Source organism: Coenobita brevimanus, chromosome 84, assembly GCF_032717465.1.
Source record: "Coenobita brevimanus isolate Jiangsu-jjx chromosome 84, ASM3271746v2, whole genome shotgun sequence".
Classification (NCBI taxonomy): Eukaryota; Metazoa; Arthropoda; class Malacostraca; order Decapoda; family Coenobitidae; genus Coenobita; species Coenobita brevimanus.
Genome location: NC_137037.1, coordinates 50,028,548 through 50,040,510, shown reverse-complemented (window position 1 = coordinate 50,040,510; position 11,963 = coordinate 50,028,548). Strand labels below are relative to the sequence as shown.

At 41.0% G+C, this 11,963-nt stretch overlaps 1 protein-coding gene across 1 annotated transcript in view; it reads right to left on the bottom strand.

The window, feature by feature from the left end:
- Positions 1 to 342: 342 nt before the first annotated feature.
- The window catches only part of LOC145410039 (uncharacterized), a 20,945-nt gene continuing 9,324 nt past the window's right edge, over positions 343 to 11,963 (bottom strand). Inside the window, exons 6-12 of the mRNA XM_080280255.1 lie at positions 8,230 to 8,247; positions 4,082 to 4,204; positions 3,640 to 3,730; positions 2,835 to 2,985; positions 2,105 to 2,288; positions 1,366 to 1,573; positions 343 to 494 (exon numbers count right to left, since the gene is read on the bottom strand). Of these exons, the coding sequence (XP_080136381.1) occupies positions 343 to 494; positions 1,366 to 1,573; positions 2,105 to 2,288; positions 2,835 to 2,985; positions 3,640 to 3,730; positions 4,082 to 4,204; positions 8,230 to 8,247 (927 nt within the window). The remainder of the gene's footprint in view (positions 495 to 1,365; positions 1,574 to 2,104; positions 2,289 to 2,834; positions 2,986 to 3,639; positions 3,731 to 4,081; positions 4,205 to 8,229; positions 8,248 to 11,963) is intronic.

Below are 11,963 nucleotides of genomic sequence, written 5' to 3'. Positions count from 1 at the left end.
AAAATAAGAATAAAAAAAAAATGTAGAATAAAAATGTAAAATAAAAAATAAAATGTGAAAAAATGAAAAAAGTTCAAGGAAATAGTAAAATAATAATGTAAAATAAAAATAAAAATAAAAATGGAAAAAATGGAAAATAAAAACGTCGAATACAAAAAAAAAAAAAAAAAAGCTAAATAAAAATGCTAAATAAAGACGTTCAATAAAAATGTATAATAAAAATATATATATATAAAAAATAAAGCAAAAAAAAAAAAAAAATCCTCGTTACGTCATCGTTAAAGGGATTACGATTCTACTCTTTATCTTTCTTTTTGTCTTTTTTTTTTGTTTTTTTTTTTTTTACTGTGGTTTAGGGACCTTGGTGGCAAAACTCCCGACGAAATTCCCGGCGGGGTCGTAATTGGCCACCACGTAGATCTTGCCGGACTTGGAGCGGGCGAAGGCGACTCCCAGCTCCTTTGAGTCCAGCCACACCACCTGCGTAAAGTGACCTGGGGAGGAAATTAAACAGGTGAGACGAGAGTGAGGGAGAGAGAGAGAGAGAGAGAAATCCACACCACCTGAGTGAAGTTACCTGAGGAGGAGATTAAGAAAAAGGTGAGACGATAGATAGACAGATAGAGAGAGAGAGAGAGAGAGAGAGAGAGAGAGAGAGAGAGAAATCCACACCACCTGAGTGAAGTTACCTGAGGAGGAGATTAAGAAAAAGGTGAGACGATAGATAGACAGATAGAGAGAGAGAGAGAGAGAGAGAGAGAGAGAGAGAGAGAGAGAGAGAGAGAGAGAGAGAGACATAAAGAACAATGACTGCATAAAAACAGAATATGAATTGAAAAAGAACAACATGTAGGTGAAATTTAACTGTTCCTGTAAGCTAGGGGATCGGAACTACGCTGGGTGGTAACCATACAATCTACAAATGGATGCCTGGTGGTCTAGTGGGCTACGGCGCACCAACCGGAACTGGGCCATAAGGGATCCAAAACCAAGGGTGGGTTGGGGTTAATTCCTTCATAGTGCGGCTCAGGGGAAATAATTTGGTCCTTTAAACTATCCGGCTGCGACTCCGATTTCCTGTCTAGAGTAAAACAGACAGACAGACAGACAGACACACACACACACACACACACACACACACACACACACACACACACACACACACACAGGGTCGAGGCACCAAAGAGAATTCGACCCCTCAAACAAATCTGCAGCGAGTCTGCTTGAATGCTGGCTGAAAGTAAAGCCCATGATCTTGCTAAATATAAATAACTAAATAAATAAATAAGGAGACAGACAGACTCATAAATAAATAATAACGCTAACGAGGAGGGACTGGAGGAAACAGGGCGCACAGAAACTTACCTGCGGCGAGTGTGGTTGGTTCCCGGCCGAAAGTGAAGTCCTTGATCTCGCTGTACCAGGAATCCACCGCCTCCTGTGCCTTAATCATGTGCTTGGGGTTGGAGGACCAGGCGCAGTACAGGTTCTCGCCGTACTTGTTGTTGGTGCGGTGCTGCATAGTGTCCTTCTTGGCGATCGTCTCGGCCCACTCCTTAGCGTACTTGTTCATCTGAGGAAGTACGGCAAAAACTACTGCTGCTGCTACTGGTACTGGTGCTGCTACTGTTACTGCTACTACTTCTACTACTACCATTTCCACCACCACGATCACCATCCCCCTGCTATTTCTACTACTACCTACTACTACTACTACTTTTACTATTACTATTTATTATTATTATTATTATTCTGCAGCCATAACAAAATACATCATCATCATCTTTATAGTGCGTCTGTTCTGCCCTGACAAAAATCCCAAACTTCTTTCTTCCCAACTGACAGCCAAGTGTAGGCAGACTGAAGGATCTCTTTTACCACAGTTGCAAAAACAAAAGGAGTACAGTAATCTTATCCTTCTTATGTCTGACCTACCTTCTTGTTGTACTCTAATTCTTCTCCTTGACCTACCTTCATGTTGTAGCCTAATCCTTCTCCTTGACCTACCTTCTTGTCACCTAATCCTTCTCCTTGACCTACCTTCTTGTTCCCATCTAATCCTTCTCCTTGACCTAGTGCAATCTAATCCTTCTGCTTGACCTACCTTTTTGTTCAGCTTGAGGGGTGGGGCGCCGTGCTTCTTCCGGTAGGTGTTGTGGGCCTTGAGACAGTCCTCCGCGAAGTCCTCCTCGTCAGATGAAGATTCCGACTCACTGGAGGACGAGGCCTTGCGAGTCTTGTGAGCAAACATGGAGATCTTGCCGGCGGAGGTTTGTTTGGGGAAGCCTCTGAAGAAGACAAGGAAGGGTTATTATGTAGCCTCTCTCTCTCTCTCTCTCTGCCCTAAATACACCCCAAACCCTTCCCTACATACACCCCAAATCCTGCCCTACACACACCCGAAACCTTGCCCTACACACACGCCAAACCCTGCCCTTCACACACCACAAATCCTGCCCTACACACGCCCCATACCCTGCCCTACATACACCCCAAACCCTGGCCTACACACACCCCAAACCCTTCCCTACATACACCCCAAACCCTGGCCTACACACACCCCAAACCCTGGCCTACACACACCCCAAACCCTGCCCTACACACACCCCAAACCCTGGCCTACACACACCCCAAACCCTGCCCTACACACACCCCAAACCCTGGCCGACACACACCCCATACCCTGGCCTACACACATCCCAAACCCTGGCCTACACACACCCCAAACCCTGGCCTACACGCGCCCCAAACCCTGCCCTACACACGCCCCAAACCCTGCCCTACACACGCCCCAAACCCTGCCCTACACACGCCCCAAACCCTGCCCTACATACCCAACAGGAGGCACTTGGGTTGCAAAGTGCCCCATCCAGTTGCCTTGAGGGTCGAAGTTGGCCACCACGAAAATCTTGTTGCCTGCCTTGTTCCTGGCCTTGCCCACGCCCATCTCCTTGGTGTCCTTCCACACCATCTGCGTGAAGTGACCTGCCGGGGAAGAAGCACCACTAATGCGATATCAACTGCACACAGAAGAATATTAAGTCTATCTATCTATCTTCTATATCTGTTCAAATTTATCTACTTATATGTATGTATGTATGTATGTATGTATGTATCCATCTATCTATCTACAGCCAGACGCCTTAATCCCGTAAGGGGTGGTCACAGACAAATCGCCTCCATGTCGCCCTGTCCTCTGCCATTTAGCTACCTATCATCCATTCACTCAATGTAGGAACACCCTTAGGTAGGTGACTCTACACTGAGAGACATGCCAAACGATCTCCTGTAAGCCAGAAAATGATTTACTACGCTGGGTGGTAACCATATAACAAAGCCACACGTGTTCCCTCCATGTCAACAAAGTGGGCTGGCAGAGGGCTAGTGTCCCTCCCCGTCAAGCACCAAATAAATAAATAAATAAATAAATAAAGCCAAGAAGCCTCAGAACCACACGGACTTACCGTTAATGACCAAGGACTGGGCAAGGGACATGAAAACAACGGCGACATGTTAAGTTGTAACATGCAAAAATAAATCGCTACGGAATAGATCCTACGAGGTCTCATGCAAAAAAAAAAAGAATAAGAGCCAAGTGACCTCAACTAGCACCTTACGCCCGACTCCCCTCCTCCTCACCTGTCTTCAGCAATGTCCCCTCAGGTTCCACGCCGAATTTATGGTCCTTAATCTCGCCATACCATTTGTCCACCACCTCGTCTCCCTTCACCTGAAATTACAAAAAAAAAAAAAAAAAAAAATGAAATCGAAAATCAAATTCCCTCATATTTCACCTGGATATAATTAACACCTTTCCTGATTAATTACCTGTTAAATATACGGCATTTAAGAGAGTATTGGAACTTTCCTTGGCCACAAAATAATAGGCTTACTCATTTCTCTGCTTATTCTAAAATCCCAGATATTTACTTCAAACAGTTAAAGGCGACATCAGACTGATAACTTAATCAAACTGACTTTAGGATGGCAAGGAAGAGTTAAAAAGAAAATAAACTTTGATTTTACCCCTTTAAGAAGACTCGCAGTGTCACAGAAAAAGATTTAGCCAAAAATCCCTCACCTTGATCTGATTGGTGTTAGAGGAGACGCAGAAGATGTTTTCCCCGTACTTGGAGTTGGGGTTATTGGACATTTTCTCGTCTTCTGCCATCTTCTTAGCCCAGTGCTTGGCGTATCTGCACATCTGTTGGCGCGGGGGGGCAGGGAGGGAAGGAAGGAGGCAAGGGAGGGCCACACAGGAGAGCAGACGAGCCACAGTGAAGTATAAAGACAACAGGAAAGGCACGAGACGGTGTGGGGAGGTGAAAATAGTTAAGTTTCCCACGGAACAGAAAACGGAAGCCCGCCAAAACAGGGCAAAAAGTTGAGACAAATATAAAGCAAAATATACAGATTCAGGCGACAAAAATGAAGGAACGGAGACAAAAAGTATGAAAATTGAGGCAGTATATTGGAAAGAATGTCACAAAAAGGCAAAAATGAGATAGAGAAGAATGGATAAGGGGGGGAAAGGGGGGTAGAAATATTAATCGTTAGTCAGTTAATTCAAGAACCATCACCTACTACTCTACAGCTAAAATTAAAGAGCCTAGCAAACTATATGTGATTTTTTTTTTATTATATGCTAGTTTTCATGCTAGAACAGGGTGGTGCATAAGTCTCAACTGGTTATATAACACGCAAATAATAATAAAACTTGGTAACAACATTTTTTAAACTTTTACTAAAACTATGAATTATTGGAACCATCATTGACTCTTGGTGTATTAAAAACCAAATAATAATAATAATAATAATAATAATAATAATAATAATGTAAATAAATAATGCTTTCGACTGACACCGACCACCCTGTTCAAAAGGCTATTATCTGTAGTATGTTAAAAATAAATAATATATAAATTAGTTAAATAATTATACGTGTAATTATGTACGTGATTTAATATACCATTCCTTATCACCGCTTATCACCCTGTCTCGTCGGTTAAGGAAGCTCCCTAACACCTTTTCCTAAGCGACTTATTTTGCTTGCCTAACTTAACCGACGAGAATGCTAGCCTTAGAGTATTGTATTTATTTCGTATTTTTTTTCTTGCTATCTCTAGACCATTATATTAATAAAGAGGGCTAATGGACACTCTCAGATCCCTTTACTAGAAAAAAAAATCCCAGAATCAACCAAAATCGTCTGGTTGAAGAAAAAATAAATAAATAAATGAAATAAAATACGTTATAATATTAAAAAAGATCGTTGAAAATTCGAAACAAAATCAAAAACCCGCGACAGTTGCCACACACCGCCATAAAATCCCTCTACACACTTTCTACACACTCTGAGGTACTTAATCCCACTTTTTACACACTCTGGGGTAGGCAGAAAGGCTTGTAAGTGTGCAGTTCATCTCCATGTGCCACTTAACGCATACCGGCCACTTGTGTCACTTTATACGCTATCCAAACCTCTTTTACCACTTGCTTATTCGACTTTATAGCTTTGAATTACCTGGTTTAGCTTTCCTAAGGCTTCATTTAGCCCTTTTAGCTTCAATAAAGACTGTGTTTTATTTTGGCTAACGCAAGATGGGTTTTACTTAGCTGTGGAGAGAGTAATCGGGCTGAAAGGGTTTAGGTAACCGTTCTTCCCCTTCAGTACGAGGTCTTAACTGAATTATATTGCTTTCGGGAATAATAACAACAACAACAACAATAATAATAATAATAATAATAATAAAATAAGTCACCGTAACGAAAGATTTACTGAAGGAATGGCGTGTGGGAAATCTTTATATGTACTGTATACGTATAAACACACACACACACACACACACACACACGTACAGCTACCCGGGGCTCTGGAGGGTTAACTAAGATTGCGAATATTTCCAGGCCTTCACCGCGACAGGCCTTCCCGAAACAGAATACAAATTTTCCAGGACAGTGTGAACCAAATACAAATGGCATTGAACTCCTTGATGGATTCTCTCTCTCTCTCTCTCTCTCTCTCTCTCTCTCTCTTTTCCACGCGAATAGAAATGATTTAGGAACAACATTATAATATCAAATCCGGTAATCCTTCTCTTCTTCATCATCTTTCTCTACATCTTTATCATCTTTCTCTAATTCTTTATCGTCTTTCTCTAATTCTTTATCATCTTTCTCTATTTTTTTTTATAATTTTCTCTAATTCTTTATCATCTTTCTCTATATCTTTATCATCTTTCTCTATTTCTTCATCATCTTCCTCTAAATCTTTATCATTTTTCTCTACCTCTTTATCTTTCTTTGCCCCTTTCACGCTCCTTCAAGACGATTTTTAGTCTTGTCCGGAAAGGCGTCCCATATTTATCTGATTACCAAAGGCTATACGTAACGCCGACACTTCGAAAAAAACATAAATTTAACATATTCGTCCAATGGCAAGAGAAAAAAAAAGAGGGGATAGGAAAGAAAGACAGAAAAAGGTTATAGGGGGGAAGAGGTTAAATTAGTGTATACCAACATGAGAGAGAGAGAGAGAGAGAGAGAGAGAGAGAGAGGAATGGGTGCGAAATAATGATTACTGACAGTATGTGGGTCAGGGTACGGAAGTGAGGGGGAGGGGAAGTGAGGAGGATAAGGAGGGGAGGGGAAGGGAGGGGGAAGGGGGGGGTTTAAGGGGAGGAAGGAAGGTCAAGGGGACAAGGACGTCTTCCCGCCCCCTTTTCCCCTTCCCTCCCCTCCCCCCCTTCCTTTCCTCCCCCCTTTTCTTTACCCCCCCTGTCCCTACCTGTTCCTCCCTCCTCCCATTCATTTAAGGAGAGAGAGAGAGAGAGAGAGAGATCGGAGTCTGGGAAAGCAATAACCATATAAATAATCCAAAGCCAAATTAAACTTTCCAAATATCAGGCTTTCAATATTTACATTCTTGCTCAAAAAAAAAAAAAAAAACGGAATATCTATTTTTTAATAAATTTCGACTCCCCCCCAAAAAAATAAAAAATGCATAATCTTCTTGGAGTTAATCGAAATATCCACTGAAGAAAGTGTAAATGGGGAAGGAGGGGGAAGGAGGAAGAGAGAGAGAGAGATATGGGGAAGAAGGAGGAAGAAAACATGGGGAAGAAAGGTATATATAGGTTTGGAGATGGCTCATGGGATTGGGATGGGGATGGGTGAGGGGATGGAGGAGGGTGAGGGGATGGGGATGGGGAGGGGTGAGGGAATGAGTATGGGTATGGGGAAGGGTGGGGGATGGGGATGGGGGTGGGATAGAGATAGGGACGGGGAAGCGTGAGGGGATGGGGATGGAGGAGGGTGAGGGGGGGAAGGGTATGGGGAAGAGTGGGGGATGGGTATGGGGAAGAGTGGGGGATGGGTATGGGTATGGGGAAGGGCGAGAGGATGGGGATGGAGGAGGATGAGGGGGGATGGGGATGTGGAAGAATGAGGGGGGGTTGGGGATTGCGATGGGGAGGGGGATGGGATGGGGATTGGGGATTGACTTCACCTCCTAGAGACCTGCCTGATTCCCACACCAGCATGTACACTTGGCGTGAAAAAGGAAGTGCGTTATTGAGGCCACATTAGCAGTACAGAAGCAGCAATGGGGAGAGGAGGAGGAGGAGGAGGAGAGAGAAGAAGAAATAGGAAGAGATGGAAGTGTACGATTGGGAACACGAAGAAGAAGAAGAAGAAGAAGAAGATGATGATGATGATGAAGACGAAGAAGAAGAAGAAGAAGAGGAAGACGAAGAAGAAGACGAAGAAGATGCAAGCAAAATCCTCTCAAGTATCCCTTTATTGTCATTTCATTATTTACATTTTATTTTTATTTAACCATCGCCTTTATTATGTTAGTATCATTGTTAATTTTACCCTCAACCACTCCATCTCCCTCAACCATTATGTATAAAAACATAAAGTGTAATATATTCAATTTCCTTCATAAACTGGTAATTAGTAGAGTAATTACCCTCATTATAGTACTAATTATCTCGTTATACTACTAATTACCCTTGATATACTACTAATTACCATTTACCCTCGCTACTGTTACCGTTACCATTACCGCCAGTCCCCGTTACCGTACCCATTACCGTTCCCGTTACCATTACCGTTAGTTACCGTTACCGTTACTGCTTTCCATCCACCAATACAGCCTTCTAGTAACCATGGCGTCTGTGTTAGCGTCAGTAGCAAGATTCTGACAAGACCAAAGTTTTCTCTTACCATGACTATCGCGAACACCTGAGCGGAAGAAGGTGAGATTAAGGAAACAGGCACTTAATTAGGCTCACTAAGCTTCCCTATAAAGCTTAAGGAATATATATAAGCTCTACAGTCTCTTAAACAAGCCTTGGGTTCCTTCTTCCTTGCATATATAAGCTTTCTTATAAAGCCTAAGTATAGTGACTTAAACAGGCCTTGGGTTCTTTCTTCCGTGCATATATAAGCTTCCCTATAAAGTCTAAGTAATACATATAAGCTGCATAGTCTCAAATAGGCCTTGGGTTCCTTCTTCTTTGCAAATAAAAAAAACTTCCATATAAACCTTAAATAATAGTACTATATATTTATCAAACTCTCTTAATTAGGCCATATAAATTAAGCTTCCCTCTAAATCTTTAAAAAATAGTAATATATATAACATCTATTTACAAATATAATATTCAGAAATTCTCTTAATTAGTCTATATACAATAAATATTTAGATGAATTTATATTACCCTTAATGGACTATTTACACAGATATGCACTTTAAACAGAAAAAAAATGTATATATAATGATGAACACCTAATATTATATATGTAAATCTGTACTTTCAAATAATAATAATAATAATAATAATAATAATAATAATAATAATAATAATAATGATAATAATAATAATAAGGAAAAACGTCAAATAAAATAATAATAATAATAATAATAATAATAATGCATCAACAAATCTTCCTCAGCGATTTATTCCGCATATCACGCTTCCGCATCGTACCCTCTTGTCACTGAAACGTTCCATATAGGTACTAAAAAAAAGAAAAATATACAAAAATAAACTTAAAACCTCAGGGTATAATAACAGGTAAAATAAATCCCTAACAAAAAGGTGTTACGGAGCATGTCACAAGAGGGCCAGTGTGTCTTAACGCCGGCTAATAAGAGCCTTGATAAAGTCATAAACACAGTAATTACACGTCTTCTCACCCCGGGGGAAGAATTATTTCAGGCAAAACCTGCTCCCACAACAATCCTGACTTACTGATATCCTTGTCATATTAATTTTTTGTAAAGAATAACGTACAGTTTCAGTAAATTTAGTTCTAATTTTTTTCTTTTTATTCTGAGGCTGAGATGACACAGTATTAAAAGGAATCTTGACCACATCCTAAACTAATAAATAATTCCTAAGTCAAAGAATGTGATTAATAAAAGAAGGTCTATGTAAGTTCTGTCCAAATCACATATAATAAATGAAATATAATAATAAGCTTATAATTATACCAAAAAATAATACAACTACTAAAAATTATACATGAGAATTATACAAACCTGCTGCATATTCATCCTTCTTACCTAAAACATCAATTCTTACCTTTCACTTGTAATCTACTCTCCATACAGCCTTTACTGACACACTTATTATTACTATCAATTCTTGCATCTTTACTTATTTCTGTCTTTAAAAATCTGTCTGTCTGTCTCTCTCTCTCTTATTATCACACTTCCATGAACATTCCTTTCTCTTAACAAGCATTCATTTCTATCTTAAAAATAAATGTTCTCTCTCTCTCTCTCTCTCTCTCTCTCTCTCTCTCATTTCCTCATTTTCACACTCATTTCCATAAACATTCCTTTCCCTTAACAAGCATCCCCTCATCATCATCACAAAAACTTCGCCAACTTCATCGTCATTTTCCTCATCCATTCCACAGTCACTCATGTTCACAATCACCTTCCTCACCTGTCGTCTTCCTCATCATTTCTTCGTCTTTCCCGTGATATTTCCTCCCCATTCCTACGCTTCCCCATCATCTTTAAGACTCTCCTCACATCGACCTTTCACCCACTAAGCCTCAAGGAAATGAAGGAAGAAGAGAAACAGCAACGCAACAAGGCAAAGGAGAAATAAAAACAATGCTAAAAAAACATCAAACAGGAAGAAAGACAAGCGTGAGAAGAATCAATATCAGAAAAAGACAAAAAAAGAAACTGCAGAACACAATAACAAACACACAACAAAGAAGGAACAAGGAAGAACAGAATAACAAGAAATAAAAACAAGAAGAACAAAGACATGAAAACGAAAGGCCAAGAAGCAGAAGCCAAAACAAAAAAAGATAAAGCACATCGACAAAAAAACAAAAAAAAATAAAGATAAATAAGACGAAAGCTAGAGACAGTAAGGGAGAGAGAGAAAATGAAAAAAAAAAAATCGAAAAATAAAGAAGATAAAGACAAAAGGTAGAGAGAGTAAAGAAGTAAGACATAAAAATAAAGATGATAATTAAAGAAAAGGTCTCTCCCATTTAGCTCAAGGTCCTTCGCTAACCTCAATGAAAAGATAATCACAGTTCAGTAATAAGGAGTGATGTGTTGGTGCTGGATCAGATCAGTCCCCCTCCCCCTTCCTGTGTGTGTGTGTGTGTGTGTGTGTGTGTGTGTGTGTGTGTGTGTGTGTGTGTGTGTGTGTGTGTAGTTGGTTAGTTCCAAGGATTGGCTCGCATGTAGGGTGACGGGGTATAGTTGCGTGCGTAATAAAAACACGCACATACACGTTCTTACTGTGTGTGTGTGTGTGTGTGTGTGTGTGTGTGTGTGTGTGTGTGTGTGTGTGTGTGTGTGTGTGTGTGTGTGTGTGAATTCTGTGCACTTGTGAGTATGAGGCGGGTTAATATGTTCGAGTGGAGTGAGATCTGTGAGTACTTACATGTTTGTGAGGTACGTAGCTTTGTGTTTACATGTGCGTGTGAAGGGGGGAGGTGTACATGTGCGTGTGAGGGGGAGGTGTACATATGCGTGTGTGGGGGAGGTGTACATGTGCGTGTGGAGGGTGTACATGTGTGTGCGTGAGTAACCATGAGGGCGCCATGAATACTGTAGGGAGTGCGAGGCCAACCTTCTCTAAGTAGGACGGTGTGGGTCGATGCCTGCACACACACACACACACACACACACACACACACACACACACACACACACACATTTGCTTACACGCTAGACCTGCACAAAGACTACACCCATCCACCCACACACACACACACACACACACACACACACACACACACACACACACAAACACACACGTTCCGTATACAGAAGCTAGATAGACACAGAGAGATAGATAGATAAATAAATAGATAAACAGATGAACAGCATGCACAACCACGCTTACACAAGTAGAGAATTACACACACACAAACGGAGAAGCGAATATCGATTGCCTAAATCATTCATACATAATGGCCTTTACTACACACACACACACACACACACACACACACACACACACACACACACACACACACACACACACACACACTTCCGAAACACTCACTAATGCATACACCAGCATAACAATACACACACACACACACACACACACACACACACACACACACACACACATACAGAGAGAGAGAGAGAGAGAGAGAGTATATAACACCCCCTACAGTCAGGCGATCGAATAATGCACCAGACACACAAGGAAATAAATCGATGAAGAACAGGCGTTTGGGAATACCACTCAAGCAACCTTAGCACAGTGTAATCCTCCTTTAAGACGCTCACATTCTTCAAGGAGTGACAGAAGAAGCAGCGAAGAAAAGGCTCAATCTTATCTCCTTTTCTATACGTCATTTGATTCCCTTATCTCCACTTACTATGCTTCTTTGGCCCTTCTTATCAGTGGTTTTGGAATTCCCGTAACACCAATCCCTCAGCGATTTATTTTGCCGGTCACCTT